The sequence below is a fragment of the Eptesicus fuscus genome, chromosome 10 (genome assembly GCF_027574615.1).
Source record: "Eptesicus fuscus isolate TK198812 chromosome 10, DD_ASM_mEF_20220401, whole genome shotgun sequence".
Taxonomy (NCBI): domain Eukaryota; kingdom Metazoa; phylum Chordata; class Mammalia; order Chiroptera; family Vespertilionidae; genus Eptesicus; species Eptesicus fuscus.
The window spans coordinates 67,558,558-67,574,613 of record NC_072482.1 but is presented as its reverse complement, the minus strand read 5'-3'; the positions used below and the strand labels follow the sequence as shown (position 1 = coordinate 67,574,613).

At 42.4% G+C, this 16,056-nt stretch overlaps 1 protein-coding gene across 2 annotated transcripts in view; it reads right to left on the bottom strand.

The window, feature by feature from the left end:
* EPM2A (EPM2A glucan phosphatase, laforin) overlaps positions 1–16,056 on the bottom strand; it is a 379,313-nt gene that overhangs the window by 305,606 nt on the left and 57,651 nt on the right. Inside the window, exons 3-5 of one of the 2 annotated variants that reach the window (XM_054722330.1) lie at positions 15,608–15,849; positions 8,956–9,206; positions 6,975–7,535 (exon numbers count right to left, since the gene is read on the bottom strand). In XM_054722330.1, the coding sequence (XP_054578305.1) occupies positions 7,485–7,535; positions 8,956–9,206; positions 15,608–15,849 (544 nt within the window). In that variant the 3' untranslated portion in view covers positions 6,975–7,484. Of the gene's footprint in view, positions 1–6,974; positions 7,536–8,955; positions 9,207–15,607; positions 15,850–16,056 lie in introns of those variants that run through there. The other variant, XM_054722331.1, reaches the window with a different exon arrangement.

Genomic DNA, 16,056 nt, shown 5'->3' with positions numbered 1-16,056 from the left:
TTCACACTTATCATCTCATAAACAGTTCAAGATCTTGGTGAATAAAAGGAAATGTTCGTGTTACCTCTTTAGTTGGTCATCTCTCTTCTCCAGTGGTACTAAAGAAGAAAACAACATAATCAACCCATTTTTAAGACAGCAGACTACAAAAGAAGTGCTTCCTCGAGAGCCCATTTAAGTGTGATGTATTTGCAGAGAGCCATACACAGTCTAAAGAAATAGATACAAGTGCACCACAGAGAAAACGGTGAAACAAAGAGATGCTCTCAGAATGAGCATCTAATGCCAGCTCCCATCACGAGCTAAGTACCTCCACTTGAGGGTAGACAACAAATATCTAATTAACACAAATATCTAACTCTGTTTAACTGAACAGGCATCAAATTATGTCAAAGGGAAGAAATTAAACAGCAGTGAAAATAGGAAGAAAACTACTCAGGAGACGATTGGAGAAATGTGATCATATTCACAAGTATCCTTCTCTTTAATGCACTTGGCTAAGACATCCTCACAGCAAAGCGCTCTTGTCCTGTGAAACAGTAAAAGGAAGTTCTTCCAGCGGGAGAGAGAGGATGGTATTCGTGCAGAAGGCTAAGTAATTAATAAGATCCTGGTATGTCTATTATGCTTGCCTTAGTAGTGCCCTGAATCAAAAAAATCTGATCTGCCTCTATGCTTGGGTCAAAATTAAAATAAAATAAAAATAAATAAGTGAGCCTACCCAGTGTGGCTCAGTGGTTGAGCATCGACTCATGCCCCAAGAGGTCACTGTTTCGATTCCCAGTCAGGGCACATGCCCAGGTTGCGGACTTGACCCCCCGGTGAGTGGTGTGCAGGAGGCAGCCAATCGATGTTTCCTCTCATTGATGTTTTCTCTCATCTCTCCATCCCTGTCCCTTCCTCTCTCTAAAAAAAAATCAATAAAAACATATTTAAAAAAATAAATAAGTGATCAGGACTTCACCAGTCAATATACCTAATCTAATATGCCCCATAGAATTATTAGCCAATAATCTAGAACTGGGTCCAAGAATGGTCAAATTTAAATATTTTACTGACATCAGATTAAATTTTTGTCAGACAAGTTTTAAAGTGAAATCTTCATGGAGAATGCTGAATAAAAATCTTTCATGGAAAGTACATGGAGAAGATAATGTCCCAATCAGGACAATTACATGAACTCTAAATTATTTCAGGGGCTGGCTCCTGGGCAAAGGACCTCTTTTTCAGGGGCTGGCTCCTGGGCAAAACCTCTTCTCTCCTGCAGGCTATGACCTTCCTTCTCCTTTAAAATTCTTCTCATTGGCGAGCAATCCACAGCTCACCTCATTTAGCCCCCAATAAGTTATTCCAGAATTCCTGACACACAATGTGAAAACCGTGAATAGCTACAGGAGGTTTACACTTCTTTACTTATGCTGTGCATTCTCTTTACCCTACCTTTTCCAACAATACTTAGAAGTGGCAAGAGCCAACTGAGCACTCAGTTTTCTCCTTGAGCACTATAGCACTTTTGTTCCCCCCTCCAACGTCCTTTGGCTACCTTGGTAAATGCTAATTTGTATATTTTCATGTGCAAATGAAAAGAAGAAATGGAAAGTTAACATGAATCAATAATTAGAAGCATAGATGATTAATTATGAGAACTTTGGAAGGTACCTTAGAAGTTATAAGGTCAAATCTTACATCCAGTAATTAATCCTCTTTAAAACATTTTTGGAGGAGTTTTTTCAACTTCTGTTTTAAAATCATTTCGTGGCAGGAAGCTCATTATCTAAAAAAAAATCAGTTTTACCATTTTTCAACTCTATTTGGAAATTTCTTTCTTAGAGCAAGATGAATAACTTCTTACCATGTGCAAGGTAATCATCTTATTTATGTCAGCCCTTCAAATAGTTAGAGTGCTATTTCTATCCATAGTCTTCTTTTATCCAAGCAAATATTCCTATGCTCTTTTCTATATATTTTGATAATTACATCCACTCAACAAAGCCATTATGAGTACTAAATGAGTGAAAGTCCCATACGATACCTGGAAGATAGTAAGCATTTGCACAATTATTCAAAAGATGAAATTACTGGCCTAACCAGTTTGGCTCAGTGGACAGAGCGTCGGCCTGCAGACTGAAGCATCACAGGTTCGATTCCGGTCAAGGGCATGTACCTTGGTTGCGGGCACATCCCCAATGGGGTGTGTGCAGGAGGCAGCTGATCAACGTTTCTCTCTCATCAGTGTTTCTAACTCTCTATCCCTCTCCCTTCCTCTCTGTAAAAAATCAATAAAAATATATATTTTTTAAAAAGATGAAATTACTAGTACAAAAAGCTTTCTGGGTTTTGTTTTCTCCATCTATACTAGTACTTTGGGGAAAAATAGATATTCTCTTTGGGAAACTGTCTAATCTACAAAGGTCAATATCCTACTTCAAACTTGTTTAGAGAAATAAATATAATCCTTCAATAGATGATTGTTCAGAGCAAAAGTTTTACACTACTGGTATACTTTGTGGGCTCAAGACCTGTGTGTGTAATAAATCACCCCATCATTTTGTTAGCCTTTTTAGCAGCAAGAGCAAGTAGCTGGCTCATTTAAATACCCTAGATTGTTTTCACTTGAACTATTACTAAACCCGGCCGCTCTTTATTTTATATTTTTGCAAAATATCTTATTGGTAACATTTCAGTTATGAGCTGTGGAAAGACTCCTGACTAAAATGTAAATTTCCTTTACTCTCTATCCCCTTTATCCTCTAATTATCTACACTAATAAAAGAGAAACATGCAAATTACCGTCACTCCGCTACACTACCAGCCAATCAGAGTGAGTATGCAAATTAACCTGAAACCATGGCAGCAGCCCCACTCCCCGCCACTCTGGGCCTGTGGGGGTCGGAGAAGTCAGGGGCCAGTGCCTGAGGCTGCCTGCAGCCTGGGAGACTAAGAAGCTGCCTGCCCCCTGATCCCAGGCCGCAGACAGCAGCAGAAGCGTCATGTCCGCCTGCCCCACGTCCTGGGGGAGACAGAGAAACCGGGCCCCAGTGCCTGAGGCTGGCTGCAGCCCGGGAGATGAAGAAGCCGCCTGCCCCGTGATCCCAGGCTGCAGACAGCTGGAGAAGTTGCCCACACTGCATCCCAGGGAAGATGGAGAAGCCGCCTGCCTGTGGTCCAGGCGCCAGCACCTGCAGCTGGCTACAGCCTGGTAGATGGAGAAGCTGCCTGCCCACCCCACAGTCCCGGGCACCAGTACCTGTGGCTGGCTGTGGCCCAGGAGATGGAGAAGCCGCCCACCCCATGGTCCTGGGCACCAGCACTTGCAGCTGTAGCCCAGGCAAAGCCACCTACCTGCCCACCATCTCCTGCGGCTGCAGCCAACCTGGGCACCTATGGCTGCCCAGAGGGAGGGAAGCCTGGATCCCAGGTGCCTGTGATGGGCTAGAGGAGGGAATCCTGGGTCCTGAATGTGGGGCCGAGGCAGAGGTGGTTAGGGGCAATCAAGCCAGCAGGGAAGCAGTTAGGGACAATCAGGCTGGCAGGCAGAAGTTAGGGGCAATCAGGCAGGCAGGCAAGCAGTTAGGAGCCAGCAGTTGTGGATTGTGAGAGGGATGTCTGACTGCCAGTTATCCCCTGAGGGGTCCCAGATTGGAAAGGGTGCAGGCCAGGCTGAGGGACACCCTTCCCCCCACCCCACCCCACCCTGTGCACGAATTTCATGCACCAGGCCACTAGTCTATAATAAAAAAGCATAATATGCTAATTAGACCGGACGACCTTTTGGATGAAGCGGGGCTGTGAGGGAAGCCTGGGTCCTGGGTGCCAAAGGGAAGCTGGTGCCGACAGCCGGGGGAAGAAAGGCCTACTCTTACATGAATTTCGTGCATCAGGCCTCTAATAAAACATAAAAATCAAAAACTAAGTATCATAGGTCAAACAGTTCTCTTTAATTCAAAAGAAAAGAGACTACTAAGGGATAAAATATATTCTGTACTAACAGCAAATATTTTTGTGAAAGTAATTCCTAGAGGAATAATATTGACTAATGCTTCCATTTAAACTAGGAATTTGCTAATAGACACTTTAAAAACACCCTGCAAAATAGAATTGTCTTATATCAATTGTTTTTCATCATGCATATCCAGAACTATTTAAATACAAAAAATAAAAAATTTTCTTTAAAGGACTCCAATTACTGCTTGCCAGTGATATATGCAAGGCTCTTCTATCTAATTGGTTTACATATGTAATGATCCAGTATCTTCCAAAGAGTGTCACCTCCATTTTCTAATCATCAGCTTAATTTATTAAAATAATCAGCTTAATATGTTAAAAATACTCAAAAAATTTGTGTACAGAAATATGATTCATTTAAAGTACTGAGTTAAATGTGTATTATATTTGGAGAAAACAATATACTATAAATAGGGAAAATTAAAACTTGGTGTTAAGTTCAAAAGGGAATACTGCTAATGTAATAACAATACTGACTATAAGGTCTGCAGTTTTCTCTGGAACAGAGAATTCCACTATTCAGACATCTGAAATGTAACAGGTCAGTAGGTTTGCCTAACCTTTTAGTTGTGAATTTTATTTATGACTTTGTGAGGCCTGCAGCTGTTTATACGCTCAACAAAATAAATGGAAGGGAAATTTGGACATGCACAAAAACTCATAGGAAGAATCTACAAACCAAGGAATGCTAAAGATTGCCAGCCAACCACCGGAAAGTAGGTGAAAGGCCTGGGCAGATTCTCCCTCACATCCCTCAGAAAGAATCAATCCTGTTGATACTGTGACCTTGCTTCCAAAACTGTGAAACAATAAATTTCTGTTGTTTAAGCCAGTCAGATTGTGGTACTTTCTTACAGCTGCCCTAGCAAACTAATGCATGCAGGATGCCCAGAGTATATACAGGATGGATCATTAGGAGCTTATTCTATCAAACCAAGAGTGAAACTTACTTGCCTAAAAATGAGTTCACAGTTCTTCTATGCCTCTAGTATTCTTATCTGTAAAATAGGGATGATAATAATAATAATATCTATCTCCTAGTATTGTTGGGAAGATTAAATCAGCTGATATAGCAAAGCCCTTAGAGAAGAGCCCATGGAACGTGTATGCTGTCAATAGTTATCGGCTATTCTTGACCTTCACTCACTGAACTACATATGCCAGACTCTACGACAGGCACTCTAGGTACATCACCAGACAAAACAGATGCAGACATTTACCTTTATGAAGTTTACAGTGTAGTGAGAGAATGCAGACGATAAAACAAATAAGCAAATGATGTAATATACTGGCCAGTAATAAGTTCCATGAAGGGAAATAAAGCCAAAAATGAAAAAAGGAAGGGCTGAAGTTGGGAATGGCAATTCTTGGTAGGCGGTCTAGAACGGCATCCGTGAATGAGGTATGGGAGTGAGCCATGTGCATACCTGGAAAAGAGCCATCCAGGCAGAGAGAACAGCAAGTGCCAGCGCTCTGAAGCAGGAGCCTGCCTGCAGTACTCAATGAGCAAGAAGACCAGTGTGGCTGGAGCAGAGTGAGGCAGAGGGCAGTAGGAGATGAGTCAGAGACCTAACAGAGGACCAGGTTGTGCAGATCCTTGAAGGGCTTTGGCTGTCACCCTGAGTGACGTGGCGGGTCACTGGAGACATTGAGCACAGGAATGACATGATCCATGCATTTTTATAGGCTCTCCCTGGCCAGTGTGTAATAGGAGATATGATCCTGGTAGGGGCAGGGAGAGGGAAGGACAGAAACAGGGAGACCAGTTAGGAGGCTATTTCTGAAGTTCAGTCTGGAGATTACTATCCAAGCTCTAACAGGGTTGTTCTTTGGAGCAGGTAAAACATAGACTCCACATATTTTGACAGGAGCGATAACAGATTTTCCTGTTGGAGCAAATGTGAATTCTGAAAGGAAGGAGTTAAGAACGAACATTTGGAAGCTGAGATTTGGAAACTGAACAACCGGAAGTATGGAAGTATGTGTCCATTACCTGAATTGGAGAAGACTTTGGGAGAAATGGGTTAGGGAAGGAAAGAACAAAGTATTGTTATGATTGTTCCACCTCTTTGCCTTCTTATCTTGCCATTATGATTGTTTTAATGAGAGGTAGCTTCATCAGTCCTTTCCTCTTTCTTCTTAGTTCTATCTCCTCTCAGCTTTCTTTCTTTTTTCCTAGCAGGTAATAAATCAATGCACAGCACACCCCCCTATTCAGTCAGCTCATTACATCGAGCTGTCCTTTTCTACTGCAGTGAGTATTTAGCACAACCTTCTGTTCGGGGAACATAACCTTGACTCTCTCTACCCCTCTGTGTCTACAGTCACACCTTCCTTCTTATAGTATCTTTATAAAAGAAAATGCCTGTTTCTTCTTCTTTTGAAAATTTCATTTTTCTTTGCTTTTTTTTTTCATTTTAGCCATTTTTCTTCCACTTACTCTGATTTCATTAATCCTCCCACCAATTCTTTCCCACTAACTACACTGCCTTCTCTTATACCCATGAATTCTCCAATGACTCCTCAACACCAAAATAAATCTGACCGAGCTTCCCAGCTTATCCCTTTCCTCTGCCCTTAATTGAAACTCCTTGCTGTACAAGAGTCATGTGATGTCTCGGGGTCTTAGTTTGTTCCCTTGAAAAATAAAGGAATAAACTAGATTAAAAATAAGAAAACATAGTTTGTTCTTCTGAATTGCAGACAAAATTAGTAACATTTTTACAAAAAATCCCGCACACAGAGGTCATTTTTAATGCTTTTATTTAGCAAAAGTTCCAGGTGATTTTGAAATACATTAGACATCTATTCATTGAAAACAAGAGAGAGGTTATTCCAAAATATTATTTAATAGCCCTAAAATAATTTTGCCTATCAGAGCAAAAGAGTCCACCCAAAAAGGTTTTTCTGTAGTAGAAATTACATCACTTGACTTCTTAGACATTACACACACACACACACACACACACACACACACACACACACACACACACATAATGAGTTAGAAATATTTCATTTTTAAGGTTAAATTTCATACAACACATTATTAGTATAAAGGGGTTACTTTAATACAACAGCTATCTCTAGTTCCTTTTAACAAGGGAGCTGGACTTCAGATTATTCAATCTTGGTTTATAAATCTAACTATAAAATTGAGGGAGAAATGTGTCTTGTCTAGCCTTCTCTGCCCAAATCAAATGCCATCTCCCCTGAGTTTAATAGTCATAAGACATCTTTCTCTCCTCTGAACTCCACTGGGGCTCACCTTATATCCTTCTTATACCCCATACTTCCTAAATCAGACTCTCTCGTGTCTGTCAATAAATATTTATGAAAGGAAAGAGGAGCAGAAAAGTAAATAAGCATCATAGTTTAATAAGAAAGGTATGGGCTTTGAGTCAGACAAACCTAGCTTTGCATCTCATTTCATCTATTTAATCACCATGTATCCTACACAGTTGATTTAGCCTCTCAGCGCCTTAGCTTCCTGGTCTCCATAATGGAGGTAACAAAGCCTCTCTCATAGGGTACTAGGAAGATAAAAAGTGGTAAGATGGTTAACAAGCTAGCACATAAGAGGCACCCAATAAAAGTTACATCCCCTCTCCCTGTTCTAACATGGCATTCACAGTTCAATCCTGCATCATAGTTGATTGCACACAGGGCTGCTCCCAGGCTTTGGAAGGCAAAGACTTGTTCATCTTTGTGTTTCCTGTAGAATCTAGGGTAAGGTAGTGAGTTGCAAATTCTGGAGGTGCAGTAACTGCATACTGTATTCAACTGAGTGTGGACCAGGATTGTTCCCAAGCTGGGGAACAATGACCTATGGAATTGGGCTCTTTGGGCTTTTCTGGTAATACAGGGTGGGGCAAAAGTAGGCTTACAATTGTTCGTTTGGAAAATAATACAATAATTAATTGATAATAATACAAGAATAAACTGTTTCATGTACTACGTTTGCCCCACCCTGTATAGCTCCTCTTCTGCAGCTCAGGCCGCTTTGGCCTTGAGACAGCCCACCATGTTTTAAAATAGGTTGTTCAAAATATAAGTACTCTCCTAAATTCTTTGGCAACTGATCAGAATGCTGTTCCATTTCTCACGGTAGAAACTGCTGCAGAAAATCAACCTTATTCTGAGATAGAGAAGCTGAATTCACTACAGTTAGCTGGCAAAACAAGTTGTGTTGAAAAAGCACTGAGTCAAATAAACTCCAGCTCATCTGTGAATAGCCAGGAAACCCTGGGCAAGCTATCTATGTTCATTGAGCCTCGATCAAGTAGAGAAAATATAACTCTACTTTGAGTATTACCCAGGGCTGTGGGTAGATAAGGAAGGTGATGCCCTGGAACAGAACAGACTTTGAAGCAGAATGCAAAACAAGATCTAGAAAGCCATCAATTTTTGTCACATTGAGCTCTTACTTTGTCACAGTCCAGGCTTCTACTCTTATGTCCTTCTTTGGCAATTCACCAGCTCTCATTTTATAATCTCAGTATGAAAGTGATGAAATCTACATACTGTCCTAGCTTTCTTCTGAATTCCACGTTACAAGGCAGCAAGTGTTGTCATGACTTCATAATACAACAAATGCAGTGTCCATCAAGCAAAGGGCTGGTCCGCTTGCCAGCAGCAGGAACTGCACGCATTCCCTTTCTATCTGACGCTAGAACAACACTGCACAGCCCAGCCGCTTGTAGCTTTTCTCATGTGTCAGTCACAGCTTCCTTTGTAAAATATTTCTAAGGCGATATACAGCTCAACCAAAGCGTAACAGAAAGTCAGCCCCAGACTAAAGGAGGCGGGTTGGGGGAGAAGCCAGCAACCCGTCTCTTCAGGTGGAATCTTTGTTCCTAGGTCATTGTACTACTGTCACTCCAGCTTCCAAGGGAAATCAGGAGAGAGGGGAGGTAGATGGGCCACCTACACACTGCATATGGAAGAACGCACCTTCCCAAATTTCTGAAAAAAATCTTCTTGTGCCCGGGCCAATGCGTCTTCATCAATGTAGACCGCTGGCCTTTTGGCCACGAGGAAGTACTGCACCTTCCTCAGCTTCCAGCCCATCACGTAGTGGAGCCAGCCGCACACGGCCGCCGTGGACCGGCCGACCCCCGCGTTGCAGTGAACGTACACGGTGTGTCCATTCTCCAGCAGTGCGTGCAGGAGACAGACCGCCTGGGGCAGCATCTGTACCCGGCCTGGGGTGGAGAAAGCACAGCACAGACATGTGAATAATGAAACCCCAACAGCGCCATCAATAACTCCTCCAGCACCCCGGGAAGTCACAGTGCACTGCCCAGCGAGGCAGGGATAACACAGCCTGCTTCGTTCCTTTGCTTTGAAGGAAAAGGTGAGACACTATCAAATCCTGCTAATAAAGGAGTGGAGGGGCCCTGCGGAGGCAATGGGCAGCTCTGTCACTTGATTTGGCTGCTCCTTCGAGAGACTTCTGCACCGACACCAATTTCCCCTAAAGAAAGGTTCACCACTGCCTGTGGTCAGAAGAGCGGTTTTTACATCTTCCGTTAGCACAGATCCAGCAGAGGTTTAGAGGATTCCAAAGAGGACCTGACAGTCCTGTCACCTCAATTTCCTTTCATCCAAAAGGATCTTCCAGGTAAATGTAAAACAGAATTAGTCCATCCTGATTAAAGAAGTCAACCTTACTCATTCAACATGTGCTAGTTTCCATTTATCCAATGAAATGACTAACTTATTAATTGATACACGTGGGATATTGGATAAATCGTTCATTTATTCCCTCATGGTGCAGTGTGCGTTAAAACTAATTCAGTTTTTCCTTTCCTGGGCAGTTATGATTATAGTTATTGCAGCTTCATGACTACTTTTTCTATTGCAAGATGATTTAGATGTCTTCTTTGCCACGGAGAGAGGATATGTATGCTCTGCCGAGGCCTGCTGTAAGAGATCCCCCTAAAATCATCACACTCCTGGATGCTGCAGTTTCTTCTGCTTACAGGTTCTCAAGTCAAAGACATTTCGTGGATTTGGGGGACGGGTGGAAGAAGGTCAGTGGAAATGACTTCAAAAATGGATGAAAGCGGGAAATAGACAGAGTCCATGGAAATACAACTTCATGCGTATGGTTTGATCTCTCCAGTTACTCTCTGTCCTCAACCACAGAGACACAACATGTGGTGTCCTGAGAGCCACAGTCTCACACTGCCAGCCCACTGGAGGACTGGATAGGTGGGAAAGCCCCTCCCTCAAATTATTTTCCTGCAGATTTCACTGGGGCCCAGAATTCTCACAGGAGAGCTACTCAGACTTCCCTCCTTAGCTATACCCTTATAATGCAAGTCTTGAAAGTCCAACACAACACACTGTGATCAGGTATCAGCACCTGAGAAGGGCAAACATTACCAAAGACCTGGTCATGGCCTGAAGGCCCCCTCAGATACCACTCTATCCAGGGGGCCTATCTTAGCTTCCAGCTCAGAGACAGGGATAAAAATTCTACATGAAACCAGGACAATATTCTAATTTTGCTGCTGATGCTCTGCTAATCCCTCTTACTATGGGGATCTAGAGAGCAGTTTGGAAATGTTTTAACTGGAATTCCTTTAGGCAGGGTATACTCTACAGTTCCGGGGGGGGGGGGCGGGGTAGAGAGTAGGGGGAGGGGGGGAGCGGCATTGCTCTTTGTGCTGCCTACCTGGTCCCTGAGGGCATCTAAATTGGAGGCACGCCCGCTCCTACATGTCTCGGGATTTCTCAGAGTCCAAACTGAGCCATAGCTTTGATTGATGTACTGCTCTCTGCTCTGCTCTGAGGTTAGACCTGGGTGGGCCTGCCATGCAGTCAGTTGTTTATGGCACTCTCCCAGATACAGATGAGGGAAGGACAGTAGCTTAAGACCAGAGGCTTTGGCATCTGGCTGGCTGGGTTTGAGTGGCCATGACGGAATGACCTTTTGAAAAACCTTTGTGCCTCAGTTTTTTCAGATATAACAGGATAATAATAGTCCCAAGCTCATTGTTGCTAAGAGGTGGTTGTAAAGGAGCTACTGCCTGCTCAGTTCTTAGAACAGCACATAGCAGGAGAAAGGTAGAAAGAACTGCCATCTAAGCAGCTCCTGCTGGTCCCCATGCTGTCAATCTATCAAACTCCCAGTCAGTCCCTGCACCCCACCCACCTGGTCATGCTCTGCCTACACCCCTGTGTGAGAGCCACATCTGGCCTGGGGTTGAGTACCTCTGCCACCACCCCTAGAGGAGCCAGCTGTGCCCAATGCACCCACATTGCTCTTCTTGAAGACCATTCTAGGGAGCCTTAGCTAATATGTAACCCACCGAGGAATAAAAGCTCACATAACAAACCCAATGTCAACCAGAGCCCTGATTTTTATGTTTTGTGTATTTTGGCTCCATGTAGAATTTAATTGGGTAAAAAAACGTTTTTATTCCCCAAAACAATTATACCTAAAGGCAAGACAGAAATGCAGATTTTTAAAATGTAAAATAGTCAAAATTTTAAATGTTGGCAACTAAGTTGAAACATTCTTTTGGAACTCACAGTAGGCCTTAGCTCTCAGTAGATGCTCAAAAGGCCTTAGGTAAGTACATGAATTAAAACAAAATAAAACAAAACCCAATAATACCAACTTGATCTGACACGCTAATCTAACTTCAGGCCGCACCTCTTCCAGGCTAATCCAACTCTGAAATGATCAAAAACTTCCTGAAATCATGCAATGACAAGCAAAGGTGATGAGAAGGGGTCAAGGTTATGTTGGGGAAGCCTGAGGCATTAGGGCCTGAAATAAGTGGGGGGGCCTAATGATATCCAAGTTTTACCTAAGGCTGGCCCTGAAAGAATCATTCCTGGCACAAACTTTCAGCCTTTCCAACACATGCACACACACACATCTTTCCTTTCTCAATACAGGGGCAGACTGATGGCTGAATATATTATTATTATTATTACTATTATTATTATTATTATTATTATTTTAGTATATCTTCTTTTCTACCTTTGCAATGTAATATAGATAAGAATCATATTGTCTATAACATCCTTTGGTACAAACTTAAGAACTTGGGACGAATACACCCCAACTTGGTGATTTTTCAAAGCCCATTCACATCCATCATCTTATTCTACTGTTATAATCCTGTAAAGTAGAAATTATCATCCCCACTTTCCAAATGCAGGAACTAGTCTGCCCCATATCACACAGACATGCAGGGTGACGAGACTCGAGCCAGGGCCTGCGGCTCCAAGGTCAGGGTCGTTGCCTCATGGCAGAGCTGAATGCCGTGTGTTGAGTCAGAGGCCAGAACTCAGACTGTGACAACGGGTAGCTGAGGACTCGGCAGCACACTAGCTCATGTGAGAGACCAGGCAGACCATTTGTTATCCAAGTACTGCCCTGACAGAGGGCAGAACACAAGCAGAGCACTTCCTATGTGAAGGAAAACTAAATCTTAAGAGCACACTTGTTTTTTCTGAGTAGATGCTAGATTTGGGAGCTTTCTGTTTCTTAGGTGAAAAACACAAATCAAGTTATTTAAAAAAAAAAAAAAGAGAGAGAGAGAAAACCTAACCAATCCATTTGTATATGACAAAATGTACAAGATAAGGATCGATGGCACAATTGATTGGAACAGGTTGGTCCTAACAAACTGTCTTCTTTCTCAGGCATTCGCTGACAGCATTATGTGGCTCAAAACATTTTCAGATGGATTTTTCTCTAAAGTTCTAGAAATATTCAGCAGAATTAATCTATATGTTTACTGTGCTAATAGTTTGAGCCACATACCTGGAACTTTTGGTCAAAAATGCCTCGGGGACTCCAAAATGGTCATTAAACCTTTGATGACTCCCCAGGTTATGCTGAACAAAAAAAAAAAAGAAGAAGAAGAAGAACTCTATGTAGTCTTGGGGTTTAGCCTTTTTCAAGGGGGAGCTTTCATTTGCTGTCATTTTGTGTAGTCAGTGTGGAAGGTGCTCCACTGCTGTGACTGGGACCCCCAGTCACAGGGGAATGATCTTATCTGTCTCTGTTTCCCAGCAGCACCTGTGTCACATCACAATTCTCTCTTCACAAAGGCAGACCCCCAAAAGGTTTAAATACAACTACAGTGGATCTTCGGGAAGAGCATGCAAATCCCCTATCTGTCAGCAGGGACTTCAGGTAATCAGAGCATGGGATGGATTCATAAAGAGCCAATGGGATGCGTGTATATCTTCTAGTATACCTTCTTTTCCACCTTTGCAACGTAATATAGATAAGGTTCATATTATCTATAACATCCATTGGTACAAACTTAAGGACTTGGGACTAAGTTGAAACTTATTTCAACTTCTCTGAGCCTCACCACACATAATATCCCAATGGGATAACAATGCTATAAAACCAGAATCAAAGAAGCGAAAATCCAAACGCTCTCTGGAAGCTATTGGCACTCTAACAATTTCTTCTGTTTTGAAACCAGAGAAAAAATCTGGACAGGACAAATATGACCTAGATTCAACCAGCGCTCTTCTGTGCAAATTAGGGTTTTTTTTTCCTCCCTTGGAAAAAAAAGACAAAGCTTATGTGCCTAACTTAAGCATCTTTGGATCAGCGTTACCGAAAACAGTAACCAAACGATCCCCTCCTTAAGGAACAAAAATTATACCTCATCCCCAGAGATAGCTCAGTTCACACACAGACCCACAAAGGGATCCAGCTCAGCCAGCAGGACCACCTGAAATTCAAAAAGAGCCAATGTGGCCACATGCCAGGAAACCCGATTCTTGAGGTCTTCTGTCCCCACCCACATCTTGACGATTGACTCTGGGAAGATTTAGCTGCTTCCCTGGCAACCCATGACTCTGCCTAATTCCACCTAAAGATGCAAATGACAGATTGAAAGTGTGGCGGTCTGCAGAATATGTGTGAAGAGTTCATGTGGGCATGTATGGTGTCCGGAGCAATGTTCTGGGTCAGACTGTTCTGAAATCCAGGCTGTCTCTGTTCTTTACCTTGGCCAGGTTACTTAAGTTTTTTGTACCTCGGTCTCCTCCTCTGCAAAATAGAGATAACTAATTGTCCTGACTCTGGTTATAAGAATTAAATGAGTTCAAGCATGCAATTGCTTAGAAGAGTGTTTGATACATATGGACTTTTGGGGGAAGAGGACTGATAATAGAAACGTTTCCTCCCTAGGCATCAGGATCTTTTTTCTTTCCCCAGAATAGTGTTGACCAAACTCCCTTAGCCTGTGCCATTTTCGCAGCCCTCTGCTGCCCCCTGCTGACATCTGTTTCATGTTACTAGTGCAACTCGGTTCTCTTGGCTTCAAATAGCTCCATTCCTTTTCTACAAGAACCCTCTTCTCCCACCAGACTGAAATATAGACCATTCCTCTAAAATCCAATACCTCTGTGCCTTGGCCTATGCTTTCTTCCATCTGAAATGACAAGACACTCATGTCACCTGCCTGCCTGTTCTTCACACCATAATTCTCCTAGAGCACATCACTCATGCCTCTCATGCATTCCTTCTGTACTGTAGTTAGTCTTGAACATGTCTTATTGCTCCTTACATCAAAACTATGTCTGTTTCCCCAGCAGCACCCATGTCACATCATAATTGTCTCTTCACAAAGACAGGCTCAGCCAGTACTTGCGCAATAAATGCAGCCTCATGATCCACAACCCTTCCCTGAACTTCGTTAACTTTCTCATTCTCTCTCACTTTAATGTTGCACTTACCGCCTAACTGGTGTCCTGGATTCACTCTGGGCCCACCCAATCTATTCTCTACTTTGCAATCAAAGTGTACTTCTAAAGAAAAAGAAAATGATTACTTGGGCAACTCCCAGCCAGTTCTTTCCACTGCTTCTCACCACTTTAGGGTAAAGTCTGAAGTCCTTATTATGCCCAAATTCTGCAAGACTCACTTCCCTCACCCTCTGATCTGAAGCCCACAAGTCTATTTTCAGTTCCTACAACCCTCCATGCTCTTTTGCAACAGGGATTTCTTGGACAGCTGCTCCCTCTGCCTGGGAGCCACACCGCTGACCCCAGCCCTCTCTTCAGATCTTAGTTCAAACACAGCTTCCCCGGATCACCTCCCTGACTCCCTTGCCTGAGTCTGATTGTCTGTGCATACTCTCATAGCTATATCCATGTATCTTCCTAACAACAACAAAACATCAGTTTTAATTTCTATTTGTAGTCATTTTATAGGATTATAAGCCCTATGAGGGCAGGAGTTGTCCTGCCTCTCTTAGCTGCTGTATTCTCGGTCACCAGTGCCACATACACAGTAGATATTCAATAAATACATGTTTAATGAATAAACAAATCAAAGACCCATGCAAAACAGAATATCAACCAAGTTATCAAAAGATACATATTAAATGTTAAACCTAAACCCTTTTCTTTACTCCATTTCTATTATTCATATTTAGATCAATCAATTATAGACAGAAAGGTAGGCTGGCAGATGGATAGATGATAGATAGATAATAGATGATAGATAGATAGATAGATAGATAGATAGATAGATAGATAGATAGACAGATAGATAGGCAAGGGCTTCTCTGAAACACATTTCACAAGGAGCCAACATGATTCTGATGCTCACCTTCAGTGCTCATATCTGGAGTCGGCATCCAGATGTAGACCAAGCCTTCTTCCTTGTATAGCTTAATCATAGTGTCTGGAGTCATGGGTTCTGGGTAGCGATTACAGCCTGAGGAATTCTGTACAATATCCCATTCAGTCTGGAAATTCATTACAGCTGTGATTCCCAATTCATGCTTCAGTTTGATGGTTACGTGTTCCACTTGGCGAGGGCAGCTACCCAGCCAGATATTTGGTAGAATTCTAATGAGAACATACAGAGTCAACTATTACTGTTGTGGCTATGGCTTAAGATTTGAGAAGCTGCACAAAACATGTAGTATTAAAGTGCAATTTTATTCACCTCAGGATACAGGTAAAGAATATATCTCATTCCCCCTTCTTATTTTCACTTTTTCTATGTAATCCAATCATGTAGATAGAATAAGACTATATAACCCATTAGTATCT